Here is a 23208-nt window from a genome sequence, read left to right as displayed (position 1 = left end):
TCTGAGACTGTTCCTCCTCCCCTTCATCCTCACGCAGCTGTCCTGAGATGGTGGGATAGAGGGAGGGAAAGGAAAACCATGGGGGTCTCTTAACAGACCACAGTTGAGCCCTCTCTGTTCATTGTGGCCACTTCCCAGACTGGCACGGCTGGCCCCTGTACGACAGGGGCCCGAACTCTGGCCTTTGTATGGGGCCCGTGCTGGTTCTGGGTGGGTCTTCCCCACTGCACAGGGCCTTTATGTGGGAAGTCCAGCTCTGGCTTGACCTCTCCACACTTCCCCACACCAATATAGCCCATGTCCACTTTGTTCTGAGGACTCTGCCTTGGGTTTTATACCTGAATTATGGTCACACCCGGCTCCCTTCTAGGGCCTCCATTCATCCGTGGGAAACTCACATCCTTGCCGTACCGGTTGGTGGTGGTGCAGGTTGATCCACACCTCCCTCCTCTCTCAGCTCTGCCTCTCAGCCACTTCACCCCTACTTTGCCTCACTGGGTAGAGGACACTGGTCAGCAAGTCTGCTGCATCACAGATGTCCAACTGGGAAATGGGATGTCGGGCCTGCAGCTGGCCTAACTCCCCAGAAACAATTCTCTGAGCCTCCCTCCTTTTTCAGCTTCAAGGAGGAGAGCAAGCAACCCAGTGATTCTTGTCTACCTCTCTCCTCTCTCTCCCCTAACCTTTTTTAATAGATAGGGATGGGGAAGGGTGGTTAGTTACAGAGTTATTTTAAGTGTCGTGCTATCTTTGGGGAGGGTATCTGTTGTGCTTTAGGATATATGATACTAAGCCTCTCCTTTTTTCTCAGTTTTGGCCCTTAATTACCAATTCTGGGAAAAGAGAGAATCCCCCCACCAAAGTCCCGAGGGGCTGAGCACTCCAGTCTTCTGTAGGGAACCGCTGGACAGGCACAGAGGGCAACTGCTCGCCTTCTGCCCAGTCTGCCACCTCAGGTGGAGTAGCAATGAACTCAGGAGCTGGAGCCATCCATTCACCCTGAAATTCCTCCTTGGTCACAATCTTCAGCTGCAGCCTGCTCTTCCTTTTCAATCTCTTCAGGATCTCTGTGGAAGCAGAGCTCAGGCATGACCTCCCAAGGATGTTTCCGGGAGATGGTGCCGCACATGTGCAGAACCTCCTGGGCAAGCATCCCCTACATCAGACCCACTGAGTGAGCTCCCTTGTTGTTGCTCGGGATGGCAATGTCCACGTAGCACAGAGGGGAGTCCCTGCTACACAGGGCGATGGTAGGCAGGTTAACATAAGGTGCCTCTGTGAGGTTCCTTATTGTGTAAGACGGTCATAAGATTTTAGGGTGACCAACCATCCCTAGGACTTAGGGGCTTCCTAAAACATGGGAATTTCAGTGCTAAAACCAGGAAAGTCCTGGGGAAACCCAGACAAGTCATCCTACTTGTAAACAATGCTTGTCTTACATACCCAACAGGTGCATATGAAGGTAATAAGCAGTGACCTTGAGCTCTGGTTGACCTAGGTAGTTAAGTCCAGCTCTGCCACTTGCTGGATGACCTTGGACAGACTACATGGCATCTTCCAAAGCTTCACCTCCATCTGCAAGCCCACAGATTTTTCTGTCCACCATGACTCACAGAATTACTAACATGGAAAACCCTATATGGCCTGTTGCCCTTTTCTGTGTCACTTTCTTTGATGCCAAACACATCTGCCTCTCCTCTCCAATGTGCTAAGGGGCTTTCTTGACCTGGGGGTGCTTGTTCCCCTTGGCCATCCCTCTAAGTCTCAATCTCTGTGCCTCTTGCAGACCCAGCAGGTAGAGGCCTGCTCCTGCTCTGGAAGCAAGACTGTGGGGAGCTTCTCTCCACTTTTCTGGAGCCTGCCTGGACCAACCTACAGAGGGACGGCATGTTGGATGTGGTGGCCTGGGGCCATCCGTCTTCCCTTCTGGAACACTGCCAGGCTCTTCAACCCCGATGGCACAAGCTGTAAGGGATTTTATCACAAACTAATATTGTGAGGCGAAAGGAATATTCCCAGGGTATATGCTAGGTACAGGGCACGACAGTAATTGCCTTGAAAAATGAGTCGTTTAACTTTTGCAACAACTGCATGTTTGGATTGGAGAAACTGAGGCTCAGGGAGCTTAAAGTCACTTGTTTAAAACCTCGCAAAAGGTGAGAATGGTAGAACTGGGAATCAAACCCCACAGAATCCTGAAGGTTAGCACCAACACATGAAAGGCCAAAATGCAAAACCTCAAGCCTTGACCCCATAGCTGGTGTCACATGTCTCCAGGGACCAGGAAGGTCCCGTGAATGAGAGCGGCGGGCCAGGTAAAGACACTGGTGAGTGGAGAACGTGAGCCGTGTCTCCACAGGGTGACCACTGATCAGCTCCGTTGGATTGTTGCCACATGGGAACGCCCACCCACCATAGCCGGAGAGGCAGAAATCCAGATTATCACACCAAATGTTTCCAGTTTAAAACACTGACAATTATCCCATTAAAAAGACACTTCATGGATCAAACATATCAAGCCTGCTGGCCACCAGGTTTTAACTCCTGCCCCACAGTCATGGAGAGAGAAGTGGAGTCTGCCAGCGGCACTGATCGTAGCAGAAGGGTGAATTACGTCGCTATGCCATTCATGGACTCTGCACTTATAGTAAAGGTGACTGGGGAGACCACAGAGTGACGACCAGCTCCTATTATGTTTCAGCTGATGTAGATGTTGGGATGAACCTGAGATACAGCAGAAAAGACTAAGATTAGGAATCAGAATCTAAGGATTCTGAAGCATCAGACTCGTTAAACTTGGGTCACCTTCTTTCCAGATTCTTGAGAAAGAATGATGAATTTCCTTCAAGCTGATGAGTAAGGGCTAATCTCATTTCTTATAAAGACAGTTTGGTCCCCCTGTTCTCTGCTGCACATGTCATAAAGGTCATATGGCCTGCCTCCTAGGGCAGCTTTCCAGGAGTCCTTTCCCAAGATGTCTTTTGAATCACCTCCCTCCCTGGGACCAGGTAACACTCCATCATTAATTGTGAGTAATTAGACTCCTTACCCCAAATCACTTTATCACAAGGAAATTTTTCTTTTGGAAATTTGGCTTTTCTGGAACATGAGTCCATTCAGCTGCCCCCAGAGGGCATTCTTGCTCAGTAAGGATGGAGACAAAGGGAGGTGAAGGAAACTGAAGGAGGGTGAGGGGGTCAGTGGCATCTGGCTTCTCCTGTGTTCCTCCCAGACCCTGGCTGTCTCCCGGGGCCTCTCACTGGGACAGCAGCCTCCTGGGCTGGAGGGGGGTGGTCACCTCATCCTTTGTTCTGGTGTGGATCATGGGAGGCCACGACATTCTGATTTGGAATTACAAGACTTGTGTCTCTGACCCGCCTCTTACTCTCTGTGTGCTCCTGGCCAATCGTTTAACCTCTTGGAACCTCACTGATAAAATGAGAATAACACCTAGCTCTGTGGCTCTCAACCAACTCAAGCCCATGCATATGAAAGGTTTTTGTAAACCACAAGACTCCACATAGACATAGGTCAGATTGCGTTTGGCCATTGATACTAAAAATATCTACCTTTAATCACAGAGGGGTTGTGACAGAGGCAGCCATTCATAAAAAATTCGTCTTTTTGTGGGATAGAGTGGTCACTGGGAAGTGGCTGCCTGGTCATGACTATATTTCCCAGTGTCCTCTGCATTCGAGTGGGTTAAGGTGATGAACTTTTATGAATGGAATATGAGCAAAGGCGATGGTTATCACTTCGGAGCCAAGGCAGTGAGAAGTGTGCTTGTATTTCCTAACTTCCTTCCCATCAGCCACTGGACGAAGAGGACACCAAGGCCTCCGAGAGTGGCCACATTGCAAAATGGAAGAAAACCGAGTTCCTGAATCATCACATGGAAGGAAGCCACCTGCTGACCAGGAACATTCTCACTGGGTTAGCACATGAGTGTGAAAATTTCATTTTGCTAAGGGTTTTTTGTTACAGCAGCTGACATTACTCTATATAATAAATGAGTCGAGGGGATGGGAAAGTTGTAGCTCTCTCAGTAAAAAGTGCTAAAAATGGCATGTGCATGACAGTTGGCCATGTCATTTTCACAATGACTAATACACAGGCTGTGGAGCCCAGGGACTGTAGAAAGACGTCTGCTATGCTCTGTCAGATGAGGGCAACGGGCGGTTTAATTACTTACATGCACATACACGTGCATCACTTTTCATGTATATATCCTAGAATCTCTGTGTTAAACCTAGAAGTAATGGGCTTCAAAGGGCATGGATGGAAACCTTATTTGTAATTCAGGAAACTGATCCACAGAGGATGCAGATCGGCTCAAGTCCACAGAACCAGTTAGTGGTGGCAACAGACTCATCCCAGGTCCTCGGCTTCCCCAGCTCCTCTCCTCAGTCCTCTTCCGCATTCTCTGCGGTTCATCCCAGCTTCTCTTGTGACAAAGCCCAACACCTGAACAACCCAGAAATGACTCACTAATGGGGAGAGTTGGGTATGAATGGATTTCATGAGTCTGCGTCTACTATTTCATTGGCTAAGGGACATTTTTCATTGTCAACTTCATGGTTGGCAAAAAAATGGAACGAGCCTTTTAGCCAAACCCTTCTCCCTGACTGCTTTTGTTTTTGGTGTTGATTTGTGTCCTTTTGCACTCTACTCTCTAGCCACGCCAACTACTGTTAGTTATCCCGTAACCCCACCATGCCCTTTTTCATGCTTGTGCCTTTGGGCATCCTGTTCCTCATCTGTTCTTCACCACCAAGCCCCCTCACCGAGGTAAATCACCATATATTCGTCCTTCAAGATCCTACCTAAATGTGGCATTCTCGGTGAAGCCTTTCCCACTTCTTCCAGCCTGACTTAGTGTTCTGTTCCACCGGGTTCCCACGGCGCTCTGTCTACACCTCTTCCACCACTGACCATGGGGCTGTAATTGTTATTTGCACCTTGATGGTTCATATGATCATAGGCTTCTTCCCATCTCTTAGCTTCTGGAAAGGGCAATAGTACATACAATGTGGTGGCCAGCCCCTCTCTCCTTACCTGAGCTGTCTGGACCAGGAATGGACACCTTACACAAAGTAACCAGTCCACAGGGCACCCCCACCAGCCCGACACAGCCTTTCACAGAGGACTCTGCCTTCTGGGAATGACCCTTTGGGGATGGGGAATTGGCCACATTTTCTCCATTGAGAATCTGCCGTCAGATTAAAAAAGAGACGTTCCAGTTAGGGGACCAGAGCTGCGAGGGCATGCTGCAGTGTCAGGGTGGGTGGCTCTGCTGGATCACGAGCAAGACAAGAAAAGCACGTTGGGACTGGGAGTGGGGGGAAGTGGCTTCGCCTGATGGGGGGAAGAACAAGGATGGGGGACACTGCGGTCGGAGGAGGAGGAGAGTGGCCTCCGTTCCTGATTGCCTTCGGGCCCCTGTGGCCCGCTGTGCTTCCTGCCTTGCGCTCCTTTGAAGGATCGCACTGCCGCCCCACATTTCTTCAGTCAGCTTAATATAGGTATCTGTTTCTTTTAACCAAAAGAGCTTTGGTGAAAGAAGTCATCCCCTCCTGTGAGCTTCCTGAGGTCAGGCACTCTGTCTTAGTCTTCACTGTACCAGCAGAATGCTCCATGCCTCGAAGCTGTTCAGAATACATTTGTTGAATGAGTGAGGAGTGAATGAATGAATGTGTCTATTGCTAATAAATGCAGGGCCCTGTTTGCCTCACTGGACTCCTGCCCCACAAGGCCTTTCTAATACCTAAAGCTGTCTCCCCTTTAATCACCACGGCACCACCTTACGTCCTCCAGCGTCTCAAAGTCCAGATTTTGACAGGTGGCATTTCCCAAAGCATTTTTCGCTTCAAAAATCCTGGGTTTGGCACACTGGCGTCTGAGGGGACGACAGATACAAAGAGGAGTTACAAATAGGAGATGACACCTTCACATCAACCACCTCAGCTCCAGAAGAAACCCAAGGTGGCCCCTTGGACTTTTTCCTGAAGAAACACGGGGAGAGGCAAGCTGTATTTAGAGAGAGATAAGTATAGCTTTTATTATTTTTTTAAACCAACCCAACATTTCCACCAGCAACTGTCAACATAGCTTGTGACATGAGCACTGTTTCTTTTTTAATTTTTTTTCTTAAAAAATGTGTTTAAAATTAAACAGGTGTATTTTAATTTCTTCTTTTCCTTTAAAAAATGTATTTATGTCAATGCAGAAAGCCTAAAGATCTGTGGGCAGTTTTGTGGTGATTTCATATGGGTGGTCATTTGTGTGTGTGTGTTTTAAAGCCAGGTCCTTTCAAAATTTGTTGGGAAAAGGTCTGGAGGGCACAGCAACCTCTCTTTCAATAAACCCAGCCTCCGTGGGATTATGGCAACTAAGATTCCTCCTACTGGGGCAAGAAATAGCCCACAGGCTGGAAAAAGTGCTTCCAGAAGTTTAAAAACAAGCAAGGATGTGGGAGAGATGAGGAGTTCCAGTTCCTGTCTTGTGAAAATGCTTTCACATACGACCCGAGCGTTCAGGAGAGGTGACAGGAGCCCCTCATTTCCTTATATACCTCTAAGTTTTTGCATTAAATCAAGAAATACACTCAGAGTTCTCAGTCTGGCACGTTAGAAAGTGAGGGGTGGTGAAACTGACATTTCTCAAAAGTGCGGACGTGAAATATCTCCCCCTTTAGAGATCTCACTAGGTGGACGTCTCTCCTGCCTCCGATACGAAGCCAAAGATGCTCTAGAAGGCAGAGATCCCTCCTGCTTCCCGAGCTGCCCTGGGTCATCACATCCCATTCCTATTTTTGTCCCCTCTCTCCCACTTGGAGGGTCTTCCCGCAGAAGGATAAACACATAGACATTGACACGACAAGACAGAAAGAATCTGAAAGGCCCGGGCAGGGGAGAGAACGACTTCTCGTTTTAAACCGGATTTCGACCGAAGTTTGACAGAAAGCTGTTCCTGCTCCTGCCACAGCCCCTGTCCTTTAGTGCCCTGCACGGGTGTGCAAACTTACTGCCACCCAGACACCATCAGTCCACTCAAGAGTGCAGAGGAAAAAGGGGATGGCGGACAGGACCTGGATAGAGCAAGAGACAGCTGTTACCCAGTGTGAGTGGGAGTGTGTGTGTCTGGAAGTTCCTGCCTCTACCCTTGAGCTCCATCACAGCACCTCTGTCACTAACCTCCAAAAGGAAAGACAAGACGAACAAACAATCAATAAGCAAAACCTGATGGGGAAACGAAGCAACCACAATCATGATTACAATGAAAAGAGAACCCCAAACCAGCCACGTGGATCAGACTCATTTTCACGCCTCGCCGGCTGAGTGAGAGAGCGGTGATGTATTGAACTTGACAGACAGGAGACACCCTGCCCCTGAGGAAAGTAGAAGCAAAGGAATATTCAGAAGAAGGTGAAATAAAAGATGGCAAAAGGGTCTGCCCTTTGCTATGGGTCAGGGACGTGGTGGGAAGATGGGGTGGAGGTGGATTTGTTGCTGTTGTTGGTTTGTATTGAGTTAAGTACTTTGTAAAGTGGGTGTTTCCTCCCTTCTGTTGGATTGATTGACTCTGCCCTTTCAGTTCACTGCCAGGGCCTAGTCGGGTGAAGTTCCTGGGGCTCGGGTCCTGATGCTACCTCTCCAGGGCTGAGTATCCGGGAGAGGTCACTGGGTAGGGAAGCGCCCTTCTCTGGGTAGGGAAGCGCCCTTCTCTTAGGAGTCCTGGGCCTGCCCAGTGGGAGGCCTGGTTCTGTGGCTCAGAACCCCCTGATGTAGCAGTAAGCCTCCAGCGTGGCAAAGAGTATGTAGAGAAGCCACAGGCTCACGAAGAGCCAGGTCGTGGCCAGCTTGCAGCCACGAGGGCCGCCCAGCTCCCCGCCCAGGTGGGGCCGCCGGCGGTACAAGAGCACGCTGATGCAGACGAACGCGAAGATGGTGAAGAGGGTGACGGAGAAGGCCAGCGTGCCGGCTGACACGTGGAACTCCTGTCCCTGAAGGGCCCAGTAGATGGCGGCCACGGACCAGGCCAGGCCAATGCCCAGAAAGACGTTGACCGCGTTGCTGCCCGTGACGTTGCCAATGGAGGCGTCTGCGTACACGTCCTGGATGGCGGCTGCTTTGCTGGCAAACGTATCTGGAAGAGGCAGAGACAAGTGGGAGCTGGCGGGAGGCTGAGATGTGGAGGGCCGACCTGTGAGTAGGTCCAAGCAGCAGCTGGGACCAGCGGGCTGAGCCCGGGAATGAGAGGCGGGGTCTTGGGGTCTACCCTAGCGCTGCCATGAATAGGCTTTGTGGCCTTGGATAGGTCACCTCACTTCTCTGAGCCTCCCCTTCCTCATCTGCCTGAGTCTGAAAGATTCCCAAGGGTCCTTCCAGTCCTGATACTTACTGAGTGGGTTTATTGTTCCTTTCGGACTACTTTTTCACGAAGGGGAGTTTGCTATCCAATAACATCTCCCCAGGGAAACTTGACATCCTGGGAGGCTGCTTGGAGTAAGTGCCTGATTGCCCATCACATGGGACATTTGCTCACATAACACACACGGTGATGGCACCCATGGGCTCAGCACTGTGCTACTAAGTGCTGGGTTTATGGGGACAGAAGACATGGCAGAGAATCCTCCTGGGGACATGCAGGGTGAGCTGTGGACTCAACAAAGACGGGGCTCTGCCTTTGCAGTTAGTCCCAGAGCACAGGGCCTTGCAGGCTGTTTGACTTGAGATGTTGGCATGGATTGTAGGCACTAGAAGGACTGTCAGGGACATCCTTTTATTTGACAAGTTAGGAAAAATAAGGGTCACGGAAGTTACTCAAGGTAAATTAGCAAGAGATTTGACTCTAAAACCCTCATGGAAGAGCCCCTTCCACAGCATCACCCTACATCCAAAGAGCTTCAGCCAAAGCCATGAAGTCAGCTGAGTGGAACACAGAACAACCTTCTTCAAGCCCCTAATACGGCCAGCTGTTCTCTGGGCCACTGTAAGGACCTGGAAGTGCCCCAAGCTCCCCATTGCCCGGCTTGTCCTGGCTTGCTTCTTCATTGCCAATTTTCTTCCAGAGAAAACCTCTTGCCTTTTCTTGCCTGTGACCTCACCTTTTTGTTTTTCAACCTCTGATTCTTTGCAACTTTTTCCCACATCTGTTCCTTTTACCCATATCTGCTCCTTCCCCTCTGATAGTCCCAGTCCCTGGAGACCTGGAGAACAGAAATCACAGGGCATCTCCTTCACAAAGCCGTCCCTGAATTGTCCATCTAATTTCCTACCATCCAAGGCACTCCCATGATAGCCAAACCTTTTGCATCATTAATGTACAAATAATCCTACCCGTCTGTGCTGGGGTTTGGGGAAGAAATTTTCCAAGAGTGTGATGTAGATTCAGTTACTCTCCAGAAGGATATGTTTTCTTGGCACAAGAAGGGTTTCTAGCCAGCAGAGTCCTGTCTGATGAGATTCAGTCTCGCCCTCCCATAGGAAGATGCTGTCTCTTTCTTCCTATGGCAACTAGGAGGCCAGTTCCCTGGCAGGAGCTGGGGTTTCAGACACCCTGGAGACCCCAGCTGAACTAAATAAGAACCCTGAGCTAATGCAGCCCCTCTCCACCTGATGACTGCTGCTGCCTTCCCAGCCCAGCTGACACATAGCCCCTCATGGAAGCCGCCCCTGGCCCGGCCTAGCCGAGGTCCCCCACTTTAAACTTGCACAGCACCTGGATTTCTTCTTCATGGACCTTATCGAGGTGATTTGAATTACAGTAGTTGAATATAGTCTCCTTTACTAGATTATAAACTCCACCAGATTATAGAGAGGGGAGCATGTCTGTCCTGCTTCCCATTAAAGTCCCAGCAACGACCACCAGGCTGTACCAGGCTCAGTAAATATTTGTCTTAATGAATGAATAAAGGCGTTCCTGCTCTTGTTCATCTCCAGGTGTTTATATGAAAATAAAGAATGTGTAATTCACCGTAGGAAATGATAAGAGCTCGAGAACCTTCTTCATTTGTTCTGCTGGGAGACACTTTGTACTCACAGGTGTCCTTCTAAGTAGGGGAGGTTTGTGGGCATTTCTACTGCGCGTCTTCAAGCAGGCTAACCTTGAACCTCTCCAAGGCTGCTGGAGGGAAATGGAAGGAGAACTGTATCTACACTGAGTTACATTGTTTGTGGCCTATTCATCTAATGTGGAGGTTAAGAAATGGGGCCACCTACTTGAACAGGTAACAACCTCCATGGGCCTCAGTTTCCTCATCTGTCAAGTGGGGATAATGACGGTCCCTACTGAGTAAGGTTTTGGTGAGCATTACAGGGGTAAGACATGTGAACTGCTTGGCCCACGTACTGCCTGACACATCAAGCACTCAGGGAGTGTTAGCTCTCATTCTTAATAATACCATTGACTCTTTTGATGGACTTTTGTGCACCTTAAGGGCAGAGGCTCTGTTAAGCTCAGATCTGAGATGGTCTAAGGAAGATCATGAGGCCAAGGGTAGGGGTCACTTGAATCAGGTAACAACCTCTTTCCAAACCCAAGCATCCCTCTCTCTCACCTGGCACAGAGGTGCCAAATGCCACAAAGACAACAGCTGTGACCGAGTCCTTGAGGCCAATGGTGCAGCCGAAGTGGGAGGCCAGGTCCCCGATGATGGCTGTGAGCATGCCGATGATGAGAATGGAAACCACGAAGCAGGCCCAGCCATGGCAGTACTCTGTGGGGGGCACGCAGGCAAACAGCACCTTCCAGAAGACCGTTAGGAAGTGCATGACGTAGTCAAAGCAGGAGGGCAGCCTCTCCTCGCCTGACTCATCCTCATCCTCGTCCCCTGCTGAAGGCAAGATAAACAGGCCAGGGAAAGGGCCACGGGGTCAGATCCTCATTCAGGAGAAAGTCAAGTCCAACCCACATAGCAAGCACCATCAGCTGCATGGAGACTTCTGTTTTCTCCTGGGCAGAAGACAGGTGGGAAATGGAAAACAAGTTGGGTTGTCCCATTGGTCAATTTGCATGCAGGGCACCATGAGGGAGAGAGAGAGGACAGGGGAATAAAAAAGAGAAGAGAAAGAGATAGAGAGGATGTGAGAACACGAGAGCGACAGGGCAGTGGAGGAGAGAGGGAGGATGCAGCAGGCGTTGGGTCACCAAGGTGAAGAAAAGCAAAACCAGCTGCGTGCCCACTCTTCCCTGGACACCAGCGGGGCTCTTCTCCAATTTTCCTGACATGACTGCTGCAGGAACCTCGTGGTTCTGGTCATTATCCCTCCCCAGCGGGACAGCTGTCACTCCCGATCATGTGGGCCTGCCAGGGAGCCAGCGCCATCCCCAAATATCCCATGGGACAGACCAGGGATGGGCCCCGCTTGTCCTTGCCAGGAAATGTGGGCCGAGTTGCAAAGTCAGCAGTCTGGGAGGAGAGGATGTGCTGGAGCACGCTGGCATCCTGTCCAGAGCAACCTCTGTCATGTTTTGACATAACCAGTGGGAACAGGAGTCAGGACATTTGGGTTCCAACTGCAGCTTTGCCATGAAGAGAATCTGTAACCTGGGCTAAATCAACTCTGGTTTCTGAACCTTTTTCAAACGACAGGGTGAGATGATGTGGCCTACATTCCACATCTTGTCTCTTTAGGGGCAAAGTAAGGTCATCAGAGGGGGAACTGGGAGTATCTGAAGCAGGTGATGTGAAAAGTGGGGCAGCAAATGCAGCGGCAGTGGCCCTTTCTTCCTGGCTGTACTTCCACTCTGGCGCTAGGACCTCAGGGATGTGACCCTGTGGGTTGCTATGACAACAAAGCTTCATGAAAAGAGACAAGGCCAGAAGTTCTGGGCAGCACAAGGAGGCCTTGGTGGTGCTGAGAGGTAATATCCGTGGTGGTGACGAGACCCCTCCTAGCTCCATTCCAACCCATGAGCAAGCCTTTGGAACACTAGCTGTGCTGTGGGCACCCCCTGAGGAAACCTGTCACTAGATGCCAAGGAGAGTTCTGGAATCACTCAGGGTGGAGGTTTGTCAGAATCAATGCAAAGATTTTACAAACCCTGGATTCCCACACCTCTAAATCAAAATAGCCCCCTACTTTGCAGATAAGGAGGACCCAATTAACAAGAGAACAAAATGATGGAAATTAGGATTTATTAAGTTCCTGTTCAGTACCAGATTCTTAGCTGTCTACTTTCTTTGCTGAGCAAGGTAGCAATAGTCCCCTTTTAGGGTAAGGAAATTCAGGTGCCGAGAGGATAGCTTACCCAGTTCACAGAGTAGAACCAGGGTTTAAAGCCAGAGAAAGCCACGCCCTTTGAGTTACCCTATGCTTCCTTTCTGAAGTGACCCAGTGAGAAGGCAGACATCTAGGGTAAAAGCTGGGAAGACTGGCCACAGAGCCCTCCTGGAGACTGGCGGGCTGCTGATGTGGCTGTGTTCTTCCTTCTCTGGAGCCGCCTGCTCCTCCCAGGAAGGTCTGTGCCCATCTTGAGACCCTCTTACCTGCACTGACAGTGATGGCCTCCATGAACTGGTCCCTCCAGGAATAAGTCCCCACAACCAAGGCCAGGTTTGTCTTCCTGATCAGCTTATCCACTGTACTCTGTCAGGGAGATAAAAACTTGGAACCATGAGGTGAGAATGCTCAGAACCACTGAAGAGACTGGTGCTTCAGGTGAAGGAAAGACACCCTTCATTCCGGGGTGGGGGAGCTCCACGTGGGTTCTGAAAGTTACGCATGGAATGGCCTTGGGTGGCATCTTCTGGGATAGTCCTTCTGTTTTCTTTTTCTTTTGCTGTGACTACTGACCCTGGATACTTAGATTAGTACGGTCGAGAATAACAGTCATGATGTCAATAAACCTAGCCGGGGGGGAGTGATTTTTAGTATCTTTGCTTTAAAAATACAATTAAACAATTGTAAATGATGATACATTTGGGGGCTCTATAGCTCATTTATTCCATATGCTATGTTATAGTTCCTCACAATATTTCTGGGATACAAATGGCCAGCACACGTCCCGTGTCACAAACAGGAAAACTGAGACTGGGGTGGGTAAGTGATTTGTTCAGTTTCAACCTCATATGTTCAGCGGTGAAATTGGAACAGAACTCCAGGCCTTCTACCTCCCACCTCATTACTCTGTTATTCAATTATATCTCATTTATGGCCTGACCTTGAACTCATAGGACTCTTCAATGATGACCTCTAGTTTGGGGTGTTCACCCAATATTGGCTTTCCCATTTCTGCTATCCTCTTGGCTTCCTCTTCCTCCATAGTCAGCTTCCTGTCTGTCACCTCTGCAACAAAACAAAATCAGACTGGCTTTAGCACATTCACCATTCCCCGGAAGTCTAAAGCTCAGAGTAGAAGGCGTGGGCAGTGACCACACCGCAAACAGCTCTTGAGGACAGGAATTCTGTGTATTTTTTAGTGCCTCTTTCTATAAAGTGCTAGACATTTTATGATCATCAGATCATGAGAGGGTTCCTTGCGGGCCTGGGCTAAACACTCCTCTTGCTATTTTATACCTGGTTAGGCAAACTGACCCAGAGACCTCTGAGAAACAGCACCAGTGAAATCCCAGGTCATCCAGTGAGCTATTGGAGAGCTGGGAACAAAAAACAAATCTGTTGACCTTTAACAGTTTTGAACTGTTGGGCATGACTGTTTGGTCAACCACTTCATGTAAGAGTTCTTGGGGTCAGAAGGACATTTTAATCCAAAGGGACTGTCTACTGGTTCATATTAACATCCATTTCCAACACTCTTGGGACTATTCTTTCTATAAAGGAGAAATAAAGGATGTTTCCAGGAATATCTACATTTCATACTAGTGAATATTGTCCTCACAATCAGAAACTTGGAAGGTTCCCCAAAAACTTCATAATTTTCAAATGAAAGATCCCCAGGCTTTCTAAAGAACCAGGCACGTTTCTTCTGGAACACAAAACCTTGTTCAAATACAAAACAAAAGATAGCTCTTCCTTTACTTCCTTTTGAGGCATTCCCTGTGGCCCCTCAGCATCTTGATTCATTTACCAGTGGTCCCTTCTCATGCTGAACAGTTACACAATTTTTTTCCACTTCAGCTGGTGAGTCCATTTTAAGATCACTTCACCATGAAGACATGTTTTCTGGATTAAAGTGAAATAGAGTGTTTTCCGGATTAAAGTGAATTTTTTTATTCCCCTTTGATTACAAAATTGCTCTTGGCAACCTGCTTCTTTCAGAGCTTGTTTAAACATCTTCCCATCCAAGTCCACATTCTTACATGCAATTAATTCTTTTATCTGGCTCTTTGATTCCTTTCATTCCGCACGGTGAACCTCCTAGGGGAATTCTCTAGTCCTTGAATAATCTCAAGGTCAAAATGGGTCAGAGGCCAAGAAAGTCTTCTTTTCTCTCTATCTTGGGAATTGGTGAAGGATGGGGAGGGGTGTGACTTGAGCTCGAGGTTGTAAGGAAAAGAATTCATTGAAAAGACTATAAGCCAAGCAGAGAGCACATTTTATATAAGGGTTTTCTTAGTTGTCCTGAATGGAGACTGGAAAGAGAGTGTGCAGAGGATTCCTGAGCTGGCTGTTTTACCCAGTGCTTCTGGCACCAAACGCAGAAGGCAATCCCAAAATGTTTGGGAGCTGTCCGTGGTGCTGTCCTCCTGTTAGTGTTGCTGACCACTTCCAGAAACAATTATTTCTCAAGGATCAATGTCCTTCTGTACATTTCTAAGCAGACATCCTCTAGCAGCCTGACTTCATTTAATCCATTGATTATGAGTCTCTTATTAGTTAATTCTGAAGGTAATTTAAGTCTGGGTACTTTAAGGGTTCTGGCTACAAAGTCAGCGATCTTTGTAGCCAGACTGCAAGCCACTCTGAATAAAAGCCTTTGGAAAAAGACATATACCTAGACCCCTTAAAAGCATGGGTGCTCTTTCCCTCTACATGTGGTTTTTGGCACCATATCATAATGCCTATCCTAGCCGTGACAATGTTATTCCACTTCCCCCACCAATTCCCCCATGTCATACTTTGCATGTTCCACAAGATCTTTATACCAATATAACAAGCCCTCCAGTGACTTATAGATGTATCTGTCTAACCCCTTGTCTTGCTATCAATCTAGCACTATATCCATCTGGCAGGATATTGATCTGCCTGCTGACCTGTCCACTCCTGTGGTGACAGTCAGTTTTTCCATCTAGCTGTCTGCAAAAATACCTTTGACATGTAACCAATCCTCTGTCTTTGGATCTCCCACAGCTCCACGGAGGTACTCTCTATATATCTGTTAACTGATTGATTCACATGCCTTTAAATCAACTCTGATTTTGTATCTTGGTTTGGTAGTTATTCCTGCCTTTTTTGACTTTTGTTAATTATCATCCCTTTACATTTAAATTAAGTTAACTTCTTGAGAGAGTGATAAGTCTCAAACCTAAAAGACCATAATTATCCTGCTCACTTATTTATGTAACTCCTCAGAATTTCAAGTGAAGAGAATAAATGACAGGTGATCTTGATATTCAGGCTGACTAGGAAAAGGAGGGAGATGGCAGGTGGAAAGAGAATGACACTATTACTAGGATGGAAGAATGAAACAAATATTGGAAGAAAAAAGTGCTTGCCAGACCATACAGGAATAGATTGTCACACATGCTCTACAGACATCCTCAGAAAGAACTGGGGCGAGGCAGCCAGTGCTTTAACTCCCAGGTCCCTGAGCTTGGTGGTGTAGCTCAGACTGAACATATTTACTCTCCATTTCTCATCACCAGGCACTGTGACTCATGTTTGCCTGTCCACCAGGGAAAATCCAAACAAGGATTCGAGATTTCCAGTGAATTTAAAGTCTAACCAAGGCCTAAATGGAAGGTTTACAGATCGAGAGATCCAGGAAATGACACTTTTTCCTATTTTAGCTTCTACTGGTGTTTGTGCCAATGTGCTAAAAGCATACTGAAGCTTAAATTAAATCACAATTTTTGCTGTGTGCATATGTGTGCGGCTGGTGTGAGGCAGAGGCAAGAGCTGGAACAAAGAAGCCCAAAAACCTTCCTCGGGAAGAAGATGAGTGACATGGAGAAGGAACACTTAATGCTCTGATATTAAAATCCCGGGAGAACAGTGGAATATATGGGGCTGGAAGTAGTCTTTATCTATCTGATATAATAGGAAGCAAGAGGCCAAGGAAGCTGGAGTAATTTTTTTCCAGAAAGGAAAAGTGTAAGGGTTATACACTTTTTTTTTTTTTTTTTTTTTGGTTTAAGGCTCCAAGGAGGTAAATGTCCTTACTATGTACACAGCCCCTTCTCAAACCCAGCGAATAGCCTATGGTGACTGAATACCAATAAATTCTGTAAGACATTTTGCCTCTCAGATGACCTTAAAATTTTCATATGTTCAAAGAACTGATGAAATGTAAAATGTTATTTTAACATATACTGAGACATCTTGTATAATTCACTCTGCCCGCGTCAAGATTTATGGCATTATTGATATGCTAGAAATACTTTCCCAACTGCTCACAAAGTTGGATATTGTTTATGATTTGATTCCACTGATGTAAGCATACTCTCAAAGTAGATGTACCTCCCACAACAGGATCTAGATTTTTTTGTGAGAATATCTCTAAAATAAATTCTCCCAGATTTCTATTTCCAGCCAGATAATTGCCTCCCTCCTCCATAATATCCTAATTCTTCTTGTTGTTCATGGCACATGTGAATTCAAGGGTCAATGACAAATGAACCAAAGTTCTAGCAATTTAGGCCCCAGCTGGATGAGATGGAAGACCTCCAGGATTAATAAAATCCCAGATTCTTTAAAAATTGCTTTTCATGTTCTTACAGCAGCTCCTGATTATTTTCCCCTGGACCCCCTCAAGATCAAAGTATTTTCTTTTTCATCCCATCATGATCCCTTTAGGATATTCAGCTCTGATTCTCATCCTCTCTCGCCCCACAACACGAGATGGCAGATGAATTAAGATTCAGGAGAAGTCTATGACCCACCATCTTTTTGGTAAGTTTCAATTCTCTTCCTGGCCCCAGGAAAGACTGCTTTGCCTTTACGCACATCCACTGACAGAAGTGGTGCTCAAGGAATTGTCTACAATTACTCACAATTACTTCAGTGGGGAAATAAATCTAGTTCTTAGGAGAACTCGTCAGATTAACTTGAGCCCACAGTTCCTATTAAGTGAAAGGACACAGTGTTCTTAAACCAAACCAAATGGCACTGGCAAAAAGCAGAATAGGGGAGGCTGGCAAGACACCTCTTACCTGGAGACAACAGGAGCGCTGTTTGCAAATGGATACCAGACAAGGGGAAGAAAGAAAAGGAAAGAGCATTAAGGTCCCGTCTGGAAAGTGCCCCCAGGCTTTGTGGATGCAGTAGCATAAGAAGAGCAGTGAGCTTAGTAGATAAAAGCCCTGCAGCCACATGCAAAAGGCAGCGTTTGGAGCACGTGCAGCGGCAGCAGCGGCAGCCAGAGGTGTGAGCCACTGGAGAGACAGCTGAGCACCGAGGTCCTGTGGCTGCATGTCTTCCCCACACCTTCCCTCCAACTCTGAGGGCTGGAGATAGAGGAATGAGGGTGGGGAATCAAGTGGGCGGGGCAGAGACAGAGTTGGTCATTTGTGGTCTTCTAAGGGGTCAGGTTATCACATCCATTCTGTAAAGGAGTGAGAATCCAGTTATGTTGGAAACTGCATAGGTTGTAACCCTGCCAGGGCTTTGAGTACCCCTAAAAGAATGACCTACTGAAAAGGTAAATCCTGCAGAATGTTTTCCTTGAAAAGTTTATCATTTTATATAGATATCCTGGAGGTTGGAGGCCACAGATCCCTCCCATTTTGCACCACCTGTGCCTACAGCTGCATAGTCACTGCAAAGTCACTGCAATTAGCAGATGTTCAATAAAGATTTGCTATTTACCATCTATTTTGGCAACTGGATCATAGATCATAGATTCTGTGGTGCCGCATCTCTGGATAGTGGTCTTTTTGTCCCAGGAAGGACAGGCTAAGTCAGACTCCAGATATTCTGGAACAGAGGGACTGTCATACCGAAAGCTACTGGTAGATGGGAGACGACAAATGCAAGGTCTCTCTATGACCTGAGAAGCTGAGTTAAAGATGTACCCAACACAGGTCATCCCTAGCCCCTAAATTTTTCCTTATGTTAACCTCTCTTCCTTAGGTTTCAAGATCCAAAAGTTTAAAAAATTCTTGAAACATGCCACATTTTCACCTTGATGGTGTCTTAGCACAGGACCTCGCTCCCTGACTCGTGTCAAGTAAGAATCTGGGAGCATCCTGCTCCCTCCTCCCGGGGCAGCTGGTGACTGATGGAGATTACTGAGGAAGGAATGACGTGAGGGCAGTGGCGGAAGGTGTCTGCAAACTGTTTCTTCTAAAAATCTCTAGGGATGTGACTCAGCCTGTAATTTGTCATCCCATATTCACAGCCACTGAAAACACATGTGGATCTATAATCTTTGCGGTATGTAAGTAAGGAGAGCAGCAGCTGACATTTTCTGCTTTCTCCCATGAGGAATTCCAAGGGGTAATGGATCAATGGATCTCCTTACTACACTGAGATAGATGGATAGATAGATAGACAGACAGCAGAGAGCTTATTCACTGTGCTCCTTCTATGGGTCTGCATGGAAGAGTCCATCCTGGCCCCTACATTCCAGAGGAGACCAGAGACCCAAACACATCATTGTACCCAGGTCCAAAAAGAGCTGCCCTGGTTTTCGCTCAGACACCCCTCCCAACACCAGGATCATCTCTAGCACAGAGAGAGGGCTTGCAGTCAGCTGGAATTGCACTATTTCCTGGTCCTTGTCTACATGAATCTGAGACTTTCCACTTAATGGTTATAGACAGATCAGCGAGATCCAGGTAGGTCAACTCTGAGTGACATGATACCTCCAGGGTGTTTTTCCTGCTGCAGCTGATGAGAGAAGCCGGAGCTGAACTTTCCCCTGTATGATCCCCAGAGTTAGGGGAGAGTCCTTTATCCCCGCTCAGACACCCCAGGGACAAGCAGGAAACAGCACAGTTCTGACTAGTTGGAAGCACCTGGGCAGCTTGTCAGAGTGAGCTCATGGATTTGGTAAAAGGAGGTATAAACAGGCGCCATTTTTGGAGGAGAGAGCTTTCCTTTCCCACCTGAGGCTTCCAATGTCCAGGCCCAGGCCCAACAGCCGTGACCATGCTGCTTAGCATTGCTCTCAGGTGTCCACTGCTAGACACCCAAGTGTTTCCTCTCCTCCAGGGCAACCATGTTTCTTATTCATCCTTCCTCATTTGCTCCCCCAGCTTGTCCAGAGCATTTAATCTCACCCTTGAGGTCTTTAGTTTGCTAAGAATAGAATTTCCTATTTCAAATACAGTCCTTTATATATTTTTTGGTAATGCAATTGTCATTTTTGACCATACACACACTATACTATGCTGTTCTGAATACCTAAACTCTCCCATGAAGCATTGATAATGAAAAGCAATTTCTACTGTGCTATTTCTCACTCCGAGAACAGCAGGAAGTTCTGAAAATCAGGATGGGGTTTCATTTGATTCTGAGTCTAGACAATCAAGTTTTATGACCTTTCACCTTATGGTCTAGTGCCAAAATATGAGAAGGTTTGAAGAAACTGAAAATGAACCCCACAGGCAATAGAACAGGAAGCCATCTTGGTATCTTAGTCCCTGGGAAGATCTGGGGGGATACCATCTCAGTAGCTTGATGAAATCCTTTCATCTCACAGACTCCCGCCCCCAGGACTGGGCTCCACTAGGGCTCTGCTGACATCTCCTTGGACAAATAATCCAGTGCAGTAGAAAGGGGTCCTCAAATGGGGAGTAGCCATAGGCATTCTGGCAGAATAAAGTCACTGATGGACTTCCAATCCATTCTTTTCATCGGGAGAAGACTGCTTTCTTTCTAGATCCTCTGTCTGATCCTTTGTCCTGTTTTTATTTGCCCCTAAGAAACTGAGACTGTGAAAATTGATGACGTTAGTTTACAATGAACTTAGGTGTCTGCCGCATCCTACCAATCACGAAGCTGTGGAATAAATGCACAAAGGAGGTGGGAATGAAGCAGGGCAGGTGTTGAGTCAATTTCTGAGAATATTTGGGTGGCAGGAATACAATCCAGGAAGCAAATGGAACTGGTGATTTTCTCTTTTTCCCAGCACTCTTTGGCAGTCTGGCTCATGGCAACATCTCATTGTGTGGCCAAGGAGAGGAAGGATAATGGAAGGCTGAGAGGGCTTCTGCCTCTCCAACATCAGCTGGGACCAAACCAGTGTGGGCACAGAACTGGTCAGGTCTGCAGAGAGAGTCACCAGAAGACAAGGAGAACTGATCAATCATATATCGCAGAAGAAGATCTGTGGCTGTGCCTTTGGGAGTGCAGTGGCCAAATCTCTTAGATCTGTCCTGGAGTGAAAGGCTTTATGCTGCTCTTTGGCACATGAACATCAAGTAATTGCAGAATAATCACCTTTTTGACAAACAAGTGGGTCTCACTGTTCCATCCTCCACGAGGCTCCCAGCAGCACAGCTCTCCTGAAGAGGAGTGTGGACGTCTTCCTCTTGGTATTTCCCAATAGCACGCTTACCTGGTCCCACATATATTCCTCCAGCACTTTCAAAGTAGTAGCTTCCAATCATTTTCTTCAAGGGAAGAAATCTTTCCTGACATCTACCTTGGCTGCAACATAATCAGTTCCTTAGGAATGGAACCCTGTCAGGTATCCCAAGATGCGTGCCCCAAGGAAAGGAGGAGAGGAGGCCACGTCTGGTGTGGGATGAGGGTTATCTTGAAATCTGAGTGATATGCTCATTTGCAGATGCCAAGCAAAGGCAGCCTTCTGTGAAGCATCCAACAACTGCTTCTCAGGAATCAACACCAACCATGCCATTGAGTCCCTTCTCCTATTGGAAAACCCATAAGACCACACGCTGGGCCTGCCCAGTGTCAGTCCTTCTCCAGGGTCTTCTGGCTAAGGGGATTTTAATATCTGGAGTTACTGCCTTCTTTGGCAGACTCAGTTTTCTGCTTTAGGGATTGTGTTATCCTAAAGCAGCCTGAATGAAGTACCCTAACTTGGGCTAGAACAGAGATAGAAAGGGATGGGGTGGGATGCCAAGGGGAGGAAGAGTAGCTCAGCATTTCAGATTGCATGGCTACTTCTGAAGCCAGCTCTCGCTCAGAAAGCTCTCAGAAGCTGTGGCCTCTGACAACTGGGACACTTTTCCATGCTACGGTTTACCCAAGTGTGAAATAGCCAGATAAAACACTTACCTCCATGAAGGGCAAAGGGGCCTATGGACCACTCTGCAAGTGAATAACCTGCCAAGCACTCAACGGAGGTTGGGGAAGGCAGCAGAAAACTGTCAAAGCATCATTGCAACATGGGCCCCAGCCCCCATCCCAGACCCTTCCCTCCATTCCATCCAGGCTAGAGAGTGAGGGGTGGGGAGGAAGAAGGCAGGGAAGGGGCGCAGGCATGCATCGCATTACATTCCTTTTTCTTCTCCTCCCCACCCACCAAGGAGTTGGCACGTTTGCAGGTTACTGTGTATGTGTGCGGGCTGTCGGGGAGAGCCCAGGATATCAGTAATCAGATAACTGGAGCACAAGGCAGAAGTAACTCATGGGGTAAGGATGATTTGAGGCTGCAATGTGCCCAGAGGTGAGAAAGGAGGACTTGGAAATAAGTTAAGGCTAGGACGGCAGAGATGATACCGAAACAGGGTGAGAGCGAGAATACAGGAGGGAAAAGAATAAAAAAAAAAAAGTCCATTGGTCAAACGGAGGAAGGAGGAAAAGGAAAGAAAAGGGGGAGAAAAAATATAGTTGCTTTTGGTTGTCGTTGCTTTTCAGCTTGTTTAAATTTTTTCTTTCTTTCCGTTGTTTCATTTTGTTTGTTTTTTTAAAAGAATCTCACACCTGATATTCCACGTTCCATCCATTTCGGTTCACCAAGGACAATGAAGAAATTCTCTTGCCTTTCGTATTCCTCCTCATCTACTATTTTAACCCTTATGGTTTTCCTGTGGGGACAACAAGAGAGAGAGTGTGTCGACTGGGTCGGCAGGTTGGTTGGTCACTTGGAGAACAGCCTTTAAAACCATTTCCCATCACTTTTGGCACATGCAGCCCAGTCCCGCCATGGTGGCTTTTGACCGGACGATGGTGGATTGTAGTAAAAATAGTAAAAATGGTCTTAGCTTTTCTTATCTCCTTGGTCATAGTTGTCCTTATGGGTGAGAGGGAAGGGGAGCCAGGAGGCAAGGAGAAGTGGGCAAAGGAAGGGATCCAGGAGGACAGGGGGGAAATGGGGAGGAGGGAGCGGGCTGATGGTGGGGAGGAGTCATTTTAGATCCTGCCATGGTTAGTAGGAAGTGAGTCGGGCAGCACATTCCATTGGGTGTCACATGGTAACTGGCATTTCTTTGCCTAGCAGGTGAACCGCTGGCCCATCAGGGATGACCTAGGGCTCTTCCACATCAGGAAGTAGGTCCACAGTACCTATCTAGGGGCTCGTTTCCCTTCCTTGTGTCTATACCCACTTCTTATGTGAGCCTCATAAAGACAGTCTTAAAGGGGACGTGATTATGAGGCAGGGAGACCAGAGAGAGAGAGAAAGGAAGGAAGGCAGAATTCTATCATCTTTCTCATTCTTTGTCTCATAGGGCCTTCGTGATGGGAAGTAAAATACATATGTATTAACACAATATGATATAGGACTCCTTTAATATTTACAGCTGATGCACTCTTGGAAAAGTGTGATGAAGATGATGTGAGTCATCAATTCTAAATCATCTTCGGACTTCTAGCACACAGGGTGTTGTGTCCCGAAGCTGACTTCCTAAGATGCTGATTAACAAGGGTCTGGGGGACATGGTGATGGAGGTTTCTGTTCATTTCTGGGTATCTCAATAGAGCATTGCATCTTTTAAAAACAAATCATTCAGGGCAGCAAAGTTTCCTTGAAAATCACTCCCTTCCACAGACTCGCACGAGGACTGACTCAAGGCCCACTGTTATTGGAGAAGTTGCCACGTGGGCCTGGATCTCCCTGTGTGGCTTCTTCTTGTCCTTCATGGAACCACAGTGGTGTTGACAGGTCCCCATAGTGAGGCCTAATTGTTATTTTCTATTCATTTTTGGGGAGCTGGGGGGTGAGGGAGTGCTG

General features: G+C 47.5%; 1 protein-coding gene across 12 annotated transcripts in view; it reads right to left on the bottom strand.

The window, feature by feature from the left end:
- Positions 1 to 6028: 6028 nt before the first annotated feature.
- The window catches only part of SLC8A3 (solute carrier family 8 member A3), a 141595-nt gene continuing 124415 nt past the window's right edge, over positions 6029 to 23208 (bottom strand). For 3 of the 12 annotated variants that reach the window (XM_045522163.2, XM_074365324.1, XM_045522164.2), the window contains exons 4-8: positions 17276 to 17293; positions 13165 to 13289; positions 12491 to 12590; positions 10559 to 10834; positions 6029 to 8145 (exon numbers count right to left, since the gene is read on the bottom strand). In XM_045522163.2, coding sequence (XP_045378119.1) covers positions 7769 to 8145; positions 10559 to 10834; positions 12491 to 12590; positions 13165 to 13289; positions 17276 to 17293 — 896 coding nt within the window. In that variant the 3' untranslated portion in view covers positions 6029 to 7768. Of the gene's footprint in view, positions 8146 to 10558; positions 10835 to 12490; positions 12591 to 13164; positions 13290 to 17275; positions 17294 to 21959; positions 22064 to 23208 lie in introns of all 12 variants that reach the window. The other 9 variants (XM_074365325.1, XM_045522168.2, XM_010962323.3 and 6 more) reach the window with 6 other exon arrangements.

The sequence above is a fragment of the Camelus bactrianus genome, chromosome 6, assembly GCF_048773025.1.
Source record: "Camelus bactrianus isolate YW-2024 breed Bactrian camel chromosome 6, ASM4877302v1, whole genome shotgun sequence".
Lineage (NCBI taxonomy): Eukaryota > Metazoa > Chordata > Mammalia > Artiodactyla > Camelidae > Camelus > Camelus bactrianus.
Note: the sequence above shows the minus strand (reverse complement) of the source record. Positions and strands in the feature narration are given on the sequence as shown.